General features: G+C 34.5%; 1 protein-coding gene across 4 annotated transcripts in view; it reads right to left on the reverse strand.

The window, feature by feature from the left end:
• LOC138176119 (inositol 1,4,5-trisphosphate-gated calcium channel ITPR2) overlaps positions 1 to 17,088 on the reverse strand; it is a 529,530-nt gene that overhangs the window by 116,730 nt on the left and 395,712 nt on the right. For all 4 annotated transcript variants that reach the window (XM_069106877.1, XM_069106875.1, XM_069106876.1 and 1 more), the window contains 2 exons: positions 4,526 to 4,633; positions 1,511 to 1,703 (listed from right to left, as the gene is read on the reverse strand). In XM_069106877.1, the coding sequence (XP_068962978.1) occupies positions 1,511 to 1,703; positions 4,526 to 4,633 (301 nt within the window). The remainder of the gene's footprint in view (positions 1 to 1,510; positions 1,704 to 4,525; positions 4,634 to 17,088) is intronic.

Genomic DNA, 17,088 nt, shown 5'->3' on the forward strand with positions numbered 1-17,088 from the left:
GACTGAGTTCATGGCAGATATTGTTCATGGAGGGCTTTTTGATTCCATTTTTGGAGCACAGCATTCCATAGGATCCATCCAAAGGTAAGCTACTTCCAATTATATTAGATAAATCTAACTATTATTTTTATGTCATTTTTATTATTGAGAGGTGCTATAGAAATCCAACAAAAGTAATTAATTAGTATATGTGCATATGCATATATATATGGCATACAGAATTTTCATTGAAAAAGTTTTACATGGGATAATAATAATAAAGGGAATGGTTCCACATTTTCAATAATAAAGGGAATGATTCCACATTTTCGATTATTCTATAAAATGTTGTGAAAATACATTTTAAAAATTCATATTCAATGATGATGTTTTGTGGTACTGTCAAAGTATTACTTAGCAAGTCATACTTATTAATTTCTTGTATACTATTATTTAGCAATCAACAAATCAAAATTTCTAGGATCTATGATTTCATCAGTATAGGGGGCTCCTCCAACCAATACCTATTAAAACCTCTTCCTTCCTTAAGATCCTATTATACTTAGGAAATATTCTGGGCAAAAGGAATGATATCATTAGCTAGAAGCAGTGACACCGAAGTTAAAAGTTGGAAAATATTTGCTTTAACAAAATGCTTTTCAAATCTAGGATTCCTGCCAAATTGGAAGTACCTTCCCAAAAGTCAGAAAAAGCTAACATCCTTTTATTCTTTAATGTCCAAAATCATAAGACCATAAGAAATCTTCAGTTTTGTGAGCCAGGAAAATACTTTATATCTTAGATTCTATTAATGGATATTAGGTAATAAAAGCCAATATTTATGCGATAAGTTTTACAAAGTTGGTAGGTTTTTTGTGGAGGATAGGTAGAAAGACAGGGATGTGAACTGAAAAGTATTAGAAGGCATGGATGGGTTCTGATCTATACCAATACTGGGAATACCCAAATTCATGAGGTCATAGATGAACATAAGTATTGAAGTAAGTTTTATAATCAATAATCCAGTTATTTCACTTCATCTGACTCCAAGCATCATATTTTAAGATTTTTATGATTTAGTGAGACACTTTGAAAAATTTAGAAAATTTGCTCAATCACAAGACAATAGAGGAAGAGGGTGCTTGCTTGTTTTCTATATTCTATTCACAATTTGTTAATGACCATTCAAGGCCTATTGAGTGAACATCAGCTATGCAGCTGTTTATCTTTCTGTCCAACAATGAAATGTACAGCTGTTACTTTGCAATCCATAATATTTACAAAACTAGAGGATTGCAGGCAAAAGACTATCTAATTAGTCAGTTTCACATGTTTTCTCTCTTTTTTTTCCTGTAGTAAGTGGCAGGTGTCTCCATTTCAGCAGTAGGCTCAGTTTATAATTTTAAGCATGCAATATTAGACTTATAAGAAATACAAGTTAAAAAGAGGACTGTTGCCATGAAATATGATTAAATTTATTATTGTCTCATATATAAAGTAATAATTTCATTTCATTAATTAAAATACTTACTCCTGATTTTTTTCTGCCATTTCATTTCATTGTAAAGATCTTCTGTTTGTTGGAAAAAGTCATTCACTTTGCTTCCTTGTTCATCTCTCTCAGTCATGTTGAATACACGACTTTTAGATTCTCGAGTGAGGTATTCACATATATTTGGAACAGGGAAAACAATCTGTTCCATAGTTCTATCATGACGAACAATCTGAAATATAAATTTTTGATATCTTTAGATTTCTAAGCACTTGAATCTAAATCTACTTTTCTTCTTTTAGTCTGAGTATATATAATGTAAACTCTGAAATGAATTCAGTTATATGAAAAATATGCCTGATGCTTAATTTCCCCCCCCCAAGAAATAAGAATTAATATTTCTTATCCTTTCTGAATTAAAATTATGTTTTGGCAAGCTTTATAGTTGTTGTCTCACTCTAACTCGATGTGTAAAGAGGATTGCTTTAAAGACAACAGATAAGGGGAAAACAGGATGATGTTTAGAAAACACAGACACTATTCTTTGAAAGGTCTTTGGAGATTAGTTGCAAGTTATGTATCTAATAGTAATTCCACAGGCAATTTAATGTATACTATCACCTTATTAATCCTGATCCCCTTAATTTGGAATCTGATTATTCAGACAGGGACTGAGCTAAAGCTCTTAGAATATACATATATTATGCAGAAATGATTGGTATAAACACAATTGCAGAGTCATTTTCTCATACTCCTAAGGGGTAAGGGGTGTTTCCACATATGACAGAAGAACTTTCAAAAGTTTGGAATATTGGAACAACAGCAACAATTTGACAGTGATAAATTCAAGGTCTCATATTTAATTTAAAAAAAAATAATTGTGCAAGCACAGGATTGGAGATAGCTGAATTGATATCAATTCATGTGAAAAAAGACCTCAGTATTTTAGTTGACCACAAGTTCTGTGCTTGCTAAAAGGTTATTATACTCTTAGTCTACATCAATAAAACTGCACTGAGTGATTTCACAAGAGATAATGAATCTATGACATCTGGAATATTATATTCAATTATGGAATTGGCATCATAAGATATTAACAAACTAGAGGACATATGGGCGCAAGTGACTAGAATGAGGGAGAAGTCTGAAAATCATATGAGTAATGGTTGAAGAAGTGAAGGTGTTTAGCATAAAGATATCATTGATAGAGAAGACATTAATGATCTTCAAATACTTAAAGGGCTATAATGGGAGCAGACATTTTGTATAAAGTTGCAGCTAACAAAAAGAACCAATGGAGGACACTTTTAGGGAGGCAAATTTCTGCCCATTATAAATAGTATTCTAATAATTACAGCAATCCAAAAATGAAATGTTACAAGTAGGGAATTCCTCATCACTGGAAGCATTCAAACAGAGTGTGGACTACAGTGTCAGGGATTGTTGTACTGAGCTGACAGTTGGAATTGTAAGGCCTCTTTCAAGTCGAAAAGTTGAATTTAGATTCTAAGGTTCTATTATCTGTAATCAAAAGATTGATGTGATAATTAAATATTGTTTTCATCAAACTTATTACAGTAGTTCTCCAGAATGTCACTAGGGAGCAATATTTTTAAATGAATTTTTTACTATTTGTGCCTAAAAATAATGAAATAATTCGGTAATAAAATTTTTCATTTTAGAATTCTATAATATAGAATTTCATTGGTTCAAAATAATTTTCCTTTGGATAGTCTAAATGGACACTATTTCCAAAGGTTAATTAAGTTGAGAACATACTATACATTGGACTAGATGATCCCTGGTATTCTATCTCTGAGAATGTGCGAATCTTTGCATGTGGGGTATGACATATGGACAATTGAACATTGTTTTTTTATAGAGATAAAACTTACTCTCTCTTTTTGCAATATTAAATGGAAGCATTTTTCATTATCTGGATGCAAAAAGGTCCCTATTTGTCAAAGAGCTCTGAATCTCAGACTTTTTCAATGAAGAGATATCCTGAATTCCAACTTTCTTACCTCCAGGAAGAAAAGCAAGCTATGACTCTTTTCCCGGAACTTTGTTGGCAAAGCATAAATGATCCCAAGTATGGCAAAAAAAAAAAATGGCATTAATTGTGTGGATAATAAGAAGTAAGTGTTCCTTTTTCAGCTTTGGAGTACACTTGTGAAAAAGCACTTCATTGGGAGTAAGAAGACTTGGTTTCAAATCCTGGTAATATTATTTCTCCCTTTGACTTGAAGGCAATTGATTTTATATAGATGGACTGTAGTTTCCTCATTTGTCGAAAAAGTGGGTTGAACTAAATGATCTCTAAGGTACCTTTCATTTCTCATTCATCCAATCTATCATATCTCACACTGTGCACATAAAAATAGCCACTGAAATTAATATGTATGGATATAAATTAAGAACAATAAGTATCCATGTGATTAGCTTTGCCAACTGATTTTAAAATGATAGCTTAGTGACTAAATGGATGTTTCTCACAGTATATCTTCTATTTGTATTGACTCCATGCCTTCTTTACTTCTATCTTTAAATGTCTGACAACATGAAGGTCGGGTAGGGTAGGGCTAGATATTGGATACTGAGAATGGAAGTGGTTCAATTAGTCCAAGCCCATGACACTATCTCAAAATATCATTGCTCCTTTCTCTGTTTCTTTCACTTGGAAGAGTTTTTTGTAAAATTCTCAAATTCTAATTTAATGAGATTTTTGCAATTTAAAATAAACAAACTACTACTTCATTAATGTTTTCATTAATTACAATGACTTCCTTAAATACTTTTGCCTTGCAATCATTGCTTCCTTTGAAAACTTTTCTAGTTTATAATATGAAGGGCTAGGGAAAAAAAATCTCCAATTTTTAAAAGTGTATATTCTTATTTCCCATATATCAATCTCACAGGATTTTCCAGTATATCCATAAGCTAAATCATTTAGTTCTATTTAATTTTGCTAGAAATATTTGAGGATGGTCTAAAATTAAAAATAAAATTGTTTCTATTATAGTTGTCCTCATCCAAGAAACAAAAATACATTACTTCAATTTGTGCTGTATGGTTAGCATAATATTTCAAAGCTTCATCTCCTTCCTCTGGATCAGACCCTGGTTTAAGCATCTGCTGCAATGCTTTATTATGGCGAGCCAGCTAGAAAAAAAATGAAAAAAAAAAGTTATTTCTTCAGGCTTACAGTGGTAAGTATTGATGCATATTCTTTTAAAAAAAATGTCTGTTATTATATCATCACTATCTTTAATAATCTCCTCTACCTGCAAAAATGTCAACAAATTACAAAACTACACTTAAACACTTAATGTGATCATGAAATATATAAATATTTTATTATCTGTTTTCCAGTATCATTATTGTTTTTTCAGTTACTAGTTTTAGCAGTCTTTTCCTTTTCAGTTCATTTTTCACGATCTTTTTATTCACATTGTTACAGTCACTGTGTTCACTGTTCTCTTGGTTCTGCTATTTTACTTTGCCTCATAGAAAGCTTCCCAAAATTTTTTAATTTCTTCTCTCTCTACTTTGTACTGAATAATAATATTCCATTTCATTCATATACCACAATTCATTCAGCCATTCTCACGTTGTTGAACACTCAATTTGTTTCCAGTTCTTTCCTATTAATATTTTGGTAGATACTATATTGAATCTTCTTTGGATCTCAAGATTTCCTTGAGGTATATTTTCAGGAAGGGGATCACAGAATAATGAAGCATATTATTCAGGTTATATTTTCAAATTAACTTTCCAATTTGTACGTATATGACCAGACATTTTTTTGAAAGGTGAATATGGCGGCTATGTGGAGGAATACTGCAGAGGGGAGAGACTAAAAGTCAGATCAATTAGGAGACTATCTACCATATTCCACATGAAAATTGATGAGGGCCTAAGCTAGGTTGTTGGCTACATAAGTAGAAGATATAGCAACTGACTGGATATGGAAGTGAGGGGAAAAGAGCTAAGGATGAAGACAAGAATGTGAATAATGGTTGAATGAAAGAATAACAAAGATGCCCTCAAATTTGAATAAATTATTTTGTTGAAATATTTCATTTTCTCCTATCGTCCAATTCTCCTCCATATAACTGCCACGATCAACCCTCTAAAGCACGGCTGACCATTTATATACTCATATACATATTATATTTGTACATCTACTCTGTAGTCTTTTTGCATATCATGTAATTTGCACCATCACATTAAATGCATGTGTATGTATAAATGTATAAATATATACACAATACATGTATGGATATATACACATGTATAAATATATGTGTATATGCACATGCTACATATTTACATGAACTGCTAGAGAACCTCATTTGTTGAATGTCTATTATATGTAATGTTCAGTTGCACATAATGCATTTTATACACATACATGTTCACAGAGAAGCCTAAGCAGTTGATAACTAGGAAACACAACTATGTATGTTGGGTAAATGCTACTTTCTCTTCTTTCCTCAAACTTGATCACCTAAAGCACACTGTGGAAAATGCTAACAAAATGAATCAGGAACAGTAGTGCAAATGTGCAGACAACTCCAAGAAAAACAAATGGAGTTATGCAAATGAAAAGTGCTCCTCCATTACTCAAAATATTCAATGGCTCCCTATTACATTTAGGATGGAGGTTCTAAACTTTTTGTGTTTCATGGACCCCTTTGCGAATCTGGTAAAGCCTATAGGCTCCTTCTCAAAATAATGTCTTTAAGGGCATAAAATGGAAAAGATTACAACGGAAATTTATTGCTTTGAAATATAGTTAAAATGTTTTAAATTAGCTAACAAGCCTATATTAATAACTATTTCTCTGAGGATACAACACAGACTCTTCAGGTTAACATTTAAAGCCCTTCCCAGCCGGCTGCAGTCTATATGTCCTGGGGAATTGAACATCCCTCCTTTTCTTACACTCTATATTCCAGCTAAACTGACCTACTTGTTCATCATGAAACTTGGTCACCATCTCCTACCTCTGAGCCTTTGCCCAGGCACTATAAATTCCTACCAGAATACACTTCACCCTCACCTCTGACTCTTACATTCTCTAGAGTCTTTCAAGGTTCAGCCCTTTACTGACTGACCATCCCATTTGTTAAATTCTTTCTTCCTCCACCAATTATTGTGTATTACATATGTTTACATGTTATATCCCTCCAGTAGAACATAAACTCCTTGATTGCAGAGGGATTGCTTTCTATTTTGCTTTACCATCCCCAGCAACTAGAACTGTCTTGTAAATAAGAATCTCTCAATAGAAGCACTCCTGAAGACATTAAAAAGAATAAGTATATGGTTTTATTTGAAGTGTTATTGATGACTTTGGGGGGTTTTTTACACTACACTTACTTTCCAACTATTCACACCACCCCCAGAAACTTTCCTTTTGAAAACATAAGTTATGTAACACCAAGTAACAACAGTCTGTCTCACAGCATATGTGACATGTTGTATCCATAGTCTGCAACCTCTTCAGTAAGAAGAGGGAAGAGTGTTCCTACATATGTACTTTCTCCTAACTTCAGAGGTCTCTTGTGCTTTTATTTTTATTACTGTAGTTTTCTTTGTTATTCTCTTAGTTCTGTTCTCTTCACTTGTGCAAACAGTATTTAAGATAATTTCAAAAGATGTATTTCAAAAATGTTTTGAGTCATAATAATGTAATTGGAATACACATTAGTTTGTTGTGGTTGTGGTTGTGTTGTGGTTGTAGTTGTGTTGTGGTTGTTGTGATATGTCATTTCATTAGCACTGAGAACTGGCAATAAGGAAACCATTTACCAATGTAGATTAGCCATTGTTCTGTAATATAGTCTTCGTTTTCTGAAGTCCTGAGAAGTTAAGGGAATGCTCATGGTAAGAGAGTCAGTATGTGTCAGCGTGAGAGCTAAACCCAAGTACATCTGTATCTGAGGCTCTCCAGTCATTATTCCATGCCGTCTCAAAATATACTCGTAGCCTCCTGAAGCTAATGAAGACCACATTAATCTGAATGTTGTCTTGCAGTTGTTGTTTTTTTTTTTAAGTCGGCTTCATTATCTTATAGCCAAGCAATGTGTTGGCAAAAATCTCTGCAATGTTTATGTTTATCTGTGTACTTAAAAGACCAACCTAGCTTAGTGGGCTAAGCACTTCATAAGAAACTCAGTGTCATCACATCCAATTTTATATCTATTTATGACTTGCTTTACTCAGTGCATACGTGAGTCTGACCAAGCCAATCTATATCCTTTTCCTTCTTTCCAGCTTTCTGAAAGCGGGAAAAGCCAGAGAACTGTGGTCAAATATCAGGTAATGGAAATAAATCAACTGTCACTGATAAATCAAACATTTCTCACAACTTTGCAAGTCAAGGTATAAATAATATTGGTGTTTTATAGAGGAAGTGTGAAATAGTTTTGCTATTTGGGGATTTAAAAGCAGAGGATTGAGTATCAAACTAATTGCTTCCATGTTACAACTAATCTGCACATAGTCCAATGAATAGCTCTAATTTTCATCAATCAAGGCATGTATATATTTGTGATATCACATAATGTTTAAAACTTTAAAGAGTATAGAATATTTACATATAATATTTTAGATAGAATGACAATCCTTTTATACTAGAGAAAAAAATGCAATTTCTAAGGGAGGAATCTTTGACTCAATCATACTTTTCACCTGTAAACTGTCATGTGTCCTTTCCTATACTATACTATGTAAAAAATAAATAAATAACAGAAATACTTTAAGAAAGTAATAGCACTATTATTAGTCTACTCTTGGAATTCAAAATTGAAACCATTTGGCAAGTTACAGTAATGCAGAAATGGCATGTCCATGGAGAATGGTCAGAGTGAGAAATCCAATTTAAACACTAATTAAAAACTGACAAGCAGCTAATGAAGATACTGAATGATAGGCATCCTATGAAACCTAACCCTATTACTTAAAATGACCCTAATAACTGTACTTGGAATTAATGGCACTCACTTCAAGACATGGTTTGAAAGACTAACCAACAAAAAGTTTCAAAAAATCAATTTTAGCAGTAATGAGGGACTGAACTAAGAATACAATGCTACATGTTAAAAAGAAGAAATATCATTCCTGGAAAAATTCTAAATCTTAGAAAATATTGTCATTCTACTTGTTACCATTAAAATCTGTAATACAAATAAGTAAAACTAAATCAATGAGTGTTTATTGAAACTTTATTATGTGCCAACCACTGTGTGAAGGTCTGGAGATAAAAAGAAAGGTGAAAACTCATATTTGAATGAGGGAAGCAACATGGAAAAAAAAATTTTGCATGCATGCATGTATGTATGTATACTGATAGAGATTCATACAAGGTAAATTGGAGATAATCTCAGAGGGAAGGCAGTAGTGATGAAGGCAATCAAGTCAAGGCTTCTTGAAGAAGGTAGAATTTTAGCTGAGACTTAAAGGTAGCCAGAGAAGGCAGGAGACAAAGATAAAGAGGAAGAACATTCCAGGAATGAGAAGCTTCCAGTAAAAAGGTATAGAATCAGCAGATTGTTAATCATATGGAAAATAATAGTGTATATAGATAGGAGTAAAGTATAAAAAGGATAGGTGGGAAGAGCCTAGGTTTTAATATTTGATCCTGGAGGTAATGAGGATCCACTGAAATATATGGAGTAGACGAGTGACATGGTCAGTTATACATTTTAGGATGATTCTTTGGCAGATGAGGGGAAGGTAGAGTGGAGTAGTGAGAAACTTGGGGCAGGCAGACCAAGCAGAAGGCTATTACAATAGACTCAGGGGGCGGCCAGGTGGTTCAGCGAGTAAGAGCACTGGCTCCAGTGTCGGGATGACCTGGGGTTCAAATCTGATACTTAGCAGCACACCCAGAAATAACTGGCCGTGTAACCTTGAGCAAGTTACTTAACCCCGATTGCTTAAAAAAAAAATAGACTCAGTATGAGATGATGAGAGCTGTACTAGGGAGATAGCTATTTCAAAGGAGAAAAAGTGGTATACATAAAAGATTTTACAAAGGTAGAATTGACAGGACTTGGCAACAAAGTGGATACAGAGGGGTAAGAGTGAGCAATTTACATCTCAATTCAATATGCCATACATTAAGAGCCTGCTGTGTGAAAGGTGCCATGCTAGGCATTAGTTGATACAAAGACAAAAACAAAATACTCCTTGTTTTCAAAGATATTACATTTTACTGCCTTTCTATATCTTTTAGATATTATACCCACAGAGGCAGCATAGCATAATATTAAGGATCTGGTTTCAGATTCAGGAAGAACTGGGGCAAAGTAAGGACACATTACCTATGTGAACCTAGGCAAAGCACTAAATTTCTCAGTATCCCACGCAACTCTAAGATTATAATTTTTGTTTCATTACAATAAATTTTATTAATATAGTGCTCTTACATCACCAAAACTTCTCCCAATATACTGTCTGTAAACATTAATTGAAATATCGTTGCTATAACTTTGAGATCTTTGTCCAACAACTAAGTTCTCCAGCTGACGTGGAAGAACTGTACCATATTAATACTGATATTCTCATTCTAAATGAAATCGGAAGACATAGGGAAGTTGCAAGTAAATAAAAGAATGTCTTTTCTTTGAAGAGGCAAATAAGGGAGTTGAAAGAGTTATGCCTAAAGACAATAAGTCAAGAGAATTGCCAGGTTAGAGTACAAATTAATTTCTTAAACATTATGAAGGAGTAAAGTCAAATCACAATCAGTAAGGCAATAGAAAGGGAAATGAAAGTAAGAAAGTATATTGTGAGATCAAATTATTCTAGATCATCCCAAGAGCCTTCGCAGATGAAAGTGGAAGAAGGATAATAAAGAATAGTCTTTCTATACCAAACTCTATCCACTGTGCTACCTAGCTCTTCCTAAGACTTCTATATGAGGAGGACTCCCAGGCCATATCTCATTCCTCTCCAGGCTGCACTCAGGGTTTCCTCTATGAATTTTTCTTCCCCTCCACTGAGTACCTTTCCCCTTTTCAGTTTCCTTGTGTGTGTTGTCTTCTCCCATTAGAATGTAAGCTCCTTGAGGGCAGAGACTCTAATTCTTTCTAATCACATTTGTATTTCTAATGCTCAGAACAAAGCTAGGACATAGTAAGTTCTGAATAAATGTTTGCTGATTGAATATATAACATATACACAGATATGTATATATATTTATATGTGAATATATACATATATACATTCAAATTCTAACTATATCTTTGATATTTACATATATCTATATTAAACAGATAAATATTTCCACATGCTATATGTAATACTTGCAAAATATGCACACAGAGAGATTTCATAAATCTTGGAAGCTCCCAGCTTTCCCTAGCAAAGACAATCCCCATCTGCTCTGCAACTTACAGTCTTAAGGAATTGCCTGGGGTAGTGAGAGATTAAGCCACTATCCAAGGTCAAATAGTCAATATATGGCAGAGATGAAATGTGAAATTTGTCACACCTTCTTGACTCTTTATCTGCTACCTCACTCTCCCTCTTTAGGTGCATCTGCATCTGCATCTATATCAATCTGCCTCTAGGCAGGTGGGATGGTGGGTAGAGAACTAATCTCAGAGTCAGGAAGACATGGGATCAAGTTCTATTCATGGCACATACTGACTCTGGGAGACTATACAACTTCTCAATGCCTTAGGGAATTCTCTAAATTTTAAGATTCAAAACTAGCATCAACCTTCTTTGCAGAGAGAGCATCTTCACTGGGAATACTGATAACAAAATCACAGATTTGACCCAAGGGGCTGTGTGGCAAACATATGTATTTCACATATAAATATACAGTCAGGCTACTAAATGATTAGTTTTGAATTGATACTTCTACTGATTTATTCAAATACAAATGACCAGATCAATTTTAACATTTGGGCCAGGTTCCTCTTATCAAATTATTGAATTTCCTTCTTAATTACTGGAATTTTAGCACATATTTCAAGTTTAGTCCTCATTAGTAAAAATACGAGAAATCAAGATATTGCAGCTAAGAAGGATTCAATAATAATTATTTTTAGTGTTCTTTGTCACTTGCAGATTTCCATTTGTAAAATTCTGATTTTTAGGTGGAAACAACAATTTACTTGTTACTGATTTTGAGGTTAAAGATTAAAGTCATAAAAATTTACCTTTTATACCCTTATTTGAATCACTTAATAATTATTTTATTATCCTAACATCCTAATTACCAAAAAATGCTCTTGTATTAGAAAATATAAATCAAGAAGGTATTAAACCATGGTCATGGCATTAATTTAGTAACTGAAATAATGGCATTGTATGAACATCAGCCAATTTGTTTTCATGGTAGGCTTTCTTTCTGGATGGTACTCTGGGTTAGCAATGCATTGAGCTAACGCCTGTTACTACACTGTGGCTGGTTTTCAGTACTTCCCCTGGGTAAGACGTCATTCAGAATGGAAAGAAATTAAGCAAGGCAAGTGAATAATAATTATAATAGTTCCCATTTATATGAGAGTTTTATAGTTAATAGACTGTTTTCCTTTATAACAACCCTGGAAGGTAGGTAGTGAAAGTATTATCATTATCTCATAGATGAGAAATCTGATGCTTAGAAGGGTTATGTGACCTTGCATGGCTTATAAATGTAGGAATAAAAATTCAAACCCAGACCTAATATTTCTTTTTCTTAATTAAACCTGTGGTTTCACTGGTATAGAGAACTCTAGATGAGGAAACCACTCTTCTAATTTGGATTGCTACCTGCTCCATTATATATAGGATGATAGGTATCTGGGGCACCAAACTGATAAGATAAGTGACTTGCCCAAGGTCACAATACCTCTCTTAAGTACTTTTTTACTACCACATGCTTTCTCTATATCAAAAACAAATAAAACATATAAGAAGTCACAAAAGGAAAAATAAGAAATCTAATGGCTTGCTATCCATAGCTAAGAGTTAGAATCTATGAGATCTTAGATTCTCTAGTCACTTGGTTCTTTGGATAAAAGAATTAATAATATTAATGCATCATACAAGATTGCAAGGATATACTCATTTTAGTGAAACTTCATTTAGTATCATCAAAACAGAATTTCAATGATGCTGTATTTTTGGAGCTTTTCTCTCCTCTTTTTTGGCATCTAGGTGGCAGAACAGACCACTGGATTGGAGTCAGGAAGGCCTAGGTTCAATCCTGACCTCGGATGCTTACTCTGGACAAGACATCTGACCTCCCTGAGTTTCATTGTCCTAATCTGTAAGATGGGTAACGATAATAGAACCTAGATCACAGGATGTTGGGTATGTAAATTACTTTGCAAATCTTAAAGTGTTAGTTATTATTATTAGAAATTAAATCAAAGGAATTTTATTAAAACAAGCTGCGGTTGGAGGTCAAGGATAGAGCACCTGTGGATAAAACTACAGTTGACAAATGAAAACAAGAACCCCTGGCGAGTTGTCATCTTCATCAGAATTAATGCTTGACTTGAAAAAGAATGAAACAGATTGCAAATATCTACAGTAAACCCTAACATAGTCAATCCTCTGGGCTGCCCCATGAGAATTACAGTGAAAGGAGTTCCTAAGACTATTTATAGTACACTGGCAATTTCACTCACTAGCACAATTTCATATATCATTTCTATATAGATAAATTTAAAATTTATATCTCCAGTTCTGAGCTCCAAACCCACATCTTGAAAAGTTTACAGGATCTCTTCACTTGGATGTCTAATTGACTGTTCAAAATCATATCCAAAAAAGGTATTTCCTCATCACAGTGCCTGGAACACAGTAGGCATTTAATAATTGTTTACTGACTGACCCATAATCCACTTCTCCTTCTGACTTGGCTATTTCTGTCAAGGGATTCACCCAGCCTCTCACTTTCACAATCTTGGTACTATCTTTGACTTTTTCCTTTACCCTACATTTCATATACCAAGTCCTGTCAATTCTGTCTCTTGCAATACCTCCTATATTGTTACTTATCCATTCTCAGGCAGCTAGGTGGCATAGTGAACAAATTGCTTAATCTACAGTCAGGAAGACCTGAATTCAAATATGTCCTAAGTCACTTGATAGCTGTGTGACCCTGAAAAAGTCCCCTATTCTTCCTACCCCCTAGACGTAATAGGATGTTACCACTGTCAGATCATCAAAAAGACCTTCCTTCCTCCATTTTATTCCCCTTATAATTCCTTCTTCACTGTGCCAAAATAATCTTTTTTTATTCATAGATCTGGTTATACTATTCTTCTGCTCAAAATTATTCATTAGCTCCCTATTGTCTGCTTAGTAAATTTCAAACTCTTTCCTTAGCATTCAAGATTATCCACAATTTAGAAATACTCTGTATTTTTAGCCATATTTCATACTAGTCTTTTCCAGGTTTTCTATACTCCAAATAAATTTGCTTACTGTCCTCTAAATACTTTCTTGCTTCCATACCTTTTCTAACCAGATGCCCTTTTGGCTACTGAATTCTTCCTTATTCTTAAATGCCTATCTCTAAGGCTATCTCTTCTGTGAAGCTTTGTCTGAGTCCCACCCTAATCTTCCAGTTGGCAATAACCTTCCCCCGAATATCTTATCACTCTTTAATACAATTATTGTGAATGATTTTCCATTATAGTTATCTGTGGGTGGGAAGGGAATAAACATTTATTGACTTTATTTATAACTTTATAAGTATCTCATTTTAATCTTTACAACAACCCCAAGAGTTAGGTACTGTTATTGACCCATTTTACAATTCAGGAAACTGAGACAAATAGTTAAGTGACTTTCCCAAGGTCATAGAGCTAGTTGAGAAGTCATATTTGAACTGAGGGCCTCCTGACTCAAATTCTGTAAGTCCAGAACTCTATCTAATGTGCTATCTAACTGCTCATGCATCTATGTTCTGTACCTAGCACAATGTCCTGAACAAAGTAGGTACTTTTTAAATATTTGTAAAATTGAGTCCCTCTTTCAGAGTATGTCATCATATCACTAACAAGATGGGAGGAAGGGATGGCATGAGAATGTCAAAATTAAGGAATGCACCTCCCTAGAACCTAAGCAAGCCCAGTTATAGATGCCTAAAGTAGACTCCAATGATTCAAAGCCCTGAGTTCTACCCTTGGAAGTGATAAATTTTCAGGGATAAGTTCACCATTGAAGTAGTCAAGTATGTGAACTAAATTGAATCTGAGGCCAGGATCCTTCTGTAAGAATCCTGAACAGATGTCCTCACTTAGAGAAAATTAAGAATGAACTATAGGAGCTCATTTCAGAGAGAAAAAAAAAGCTATGAACCAGTGTATTTGTATGAATGAATAAGTATTTGCGAAGTGCTTTCTATGTGCCAGGCACTGTGATGTGTGCTGGGGATACAAATGCAAAGGTAAAAGTCCATTCCCTCAAAGGGCTCACATTTTAAGATATGACAACACATAAAGGGGGAACAGTGGCCAAGGAAGGTTGTTTTGACCAAGGAAGTCATAGGGATGGTGCATAGAACAAGAGGGCAGTGGATCAATCCACCCTTTCAGAAATAGAACAAGAAATGAGAAAAGGGAAGTACTAGGGAGTGACAGAAAAGGGAATGGGAATAACTTGGTACTACAAAGCAGGTAGAAAAATGGTCAGGGTGAAAGAGCAAGGTTGGATTTAATACAGGATAAATATATTGAGTTCTTACTAATTGGGATAGGCAGGCCCTAGAGTTCCAAAAGTCCTCTATGTTTTCTGGAGAAACTATGGGAAGGTGCTATAGTAGCAGCAGCAGGTGAGAAAATTAATACTATATTAATTCAGTTTTTCTGCTTAAATATTTTCTCAATGTCAGACTGATAACTTACATGTTCTACAGTACCTGTCTATCCCAATGGCTTTAACAGCACTGTAACTGTATTGGATATAATTCACTTTGCGCCTCTTTAAGACTGATTTCTAATACTACTTCACAGGTTCTGCGTCAACTGTAATTGGGTTTCTGAGTAAAGACAAGCAATCATTTTCCTAGGTACTAACAGCATTTGAATGATAAGAATGTTAAACTCTCCTCTATCTTTCCTAGATCAGGTTAAGTAAGAAGGAATAGCATACATGAGAACCTTCTGGCTGTTCCATTAGTTAGATGACAAACAAATATTCTGGTAAGCAACTTCTCTTCAACAGAAAAGAAAGCAGTAGTTTGAAGAGAACATTTTTTTTAAATGCTTCCGGAAATAGGAGCAAACTGGTTCTGGCCTGTGGCACTGCAGTCAACAATCATTTGCAGTCATTCATTCCCTGCCAACCATTTATTTGCCTCAGCATCTGGCTGTCACAGCAGTAGGCCTCTCATAAATGAAAAACAAAGCAAAATGTAGAAGCGCAGAGTTGGAAGGAGACCTCAGAGGTCATCTGGGTCAAAGCAAAGCATGAATCTTGTCCCAAAACAACATTCCTAGCAAGTATCCATCCAGCTTTTGTTTGAAGACATCCAATTATAGATCAGACCATTGACACACAATTGTAATCACTAGAAAACTTTTCCTTACATTGAACAGCAATGTGCCATTGTATAATTGACTTTGTATACTGCCTTGTGTGTTTGTATAATAGCTAGAAAGTCATTGATCCTAGTTTCCAAGACCAAGGAAAGTAAATAGAATTATCTTTCCAGATAAAGACCTTCAAATATTTTGAGGATAACTATATCATGTTCTCCTTACCAATTCTTGTGTGTACCCTTATCTAGTTTCATGATGATTGGTGTATTTAAAATGATGGAAAGGTTTGCTTGCCCCAGAATGGCCAATTTGAAAGAAATTTCATGTCTCTTTGCCCTTCTGTGCACAATCTTGCATCAACCTGGTGCCACTTGGAATCAGCCAGTTGTATTAGGTAGGGTTGATTTTGTTTTACTTTTTCTTGCAGATGCCACATGAAGCTCCTCAGCTTCAACAGCTAGGACTTGGGTGGCCTGACTGATGAGCACATGAGTGCTTTCAGTCTTTTTGTTGAGTATGCCACCAGTAGTTTGTATACGAAAAGTAAACACAATACTTAGATTTAAGAAGTATGAGGCTCTGTTGGTTCCTTCCCAGGGATTCAGAACCAGACTAACCACATAGGCAGCATTTCCTGAGCTATCAGTCTAGCTACACTATCAAAAAAGGAAATGAGGATAGGCTGGCATGGCCTATCCTTAAGTGAAATCATGCTGACTCGCAGGGATGACCACTTGCTGAGCATGTAGAAATAGTTCATGCTCTGGATTGGAACTGGCTGAGATTCCCTCTGAGGTCCCTTAATAACTTTTAGCATCTATGTTTTATTTTGTTTTTCATTTTTAAAAGGTCCCTTGCTGTCACAACTAAGTGTTACCTCTCCAGTAAACTATTTCCTTATTCCCTTGGTTGAGAGATTTTTCCCCATTGGATTTCACATAACACTTTGTTTTGTCACTCACTGATTCACTTAGATAACATTTTATATTAAATCTATCTTATCCTATTAAAGCCTTGAGAGAAAGGGCCTTGTATTATCTAAACTTTGTGTCCCCCTTGCCATCTTTTTGCCAGGAAATGCATAATAAATATCTGTATTATTATATTATATTGACA

Source organism: Petaurus breviceps, unplaced genomic scaffold, assembly GCF_028583685.1.
Source record: "Petaurus breviceps papuanus isolate PSGF00001 unplaced genomic scaffold, PetGlider_PUasm1.0 81, whole genome shotgun sequence".
In the NCBI taxonomy this organism is placed as follows: Eukaryota; Metazoa; Chordata; class Mammalia; order Diprotodontia; family Petauridae; genus Petaurus; species Petaurus breviceps.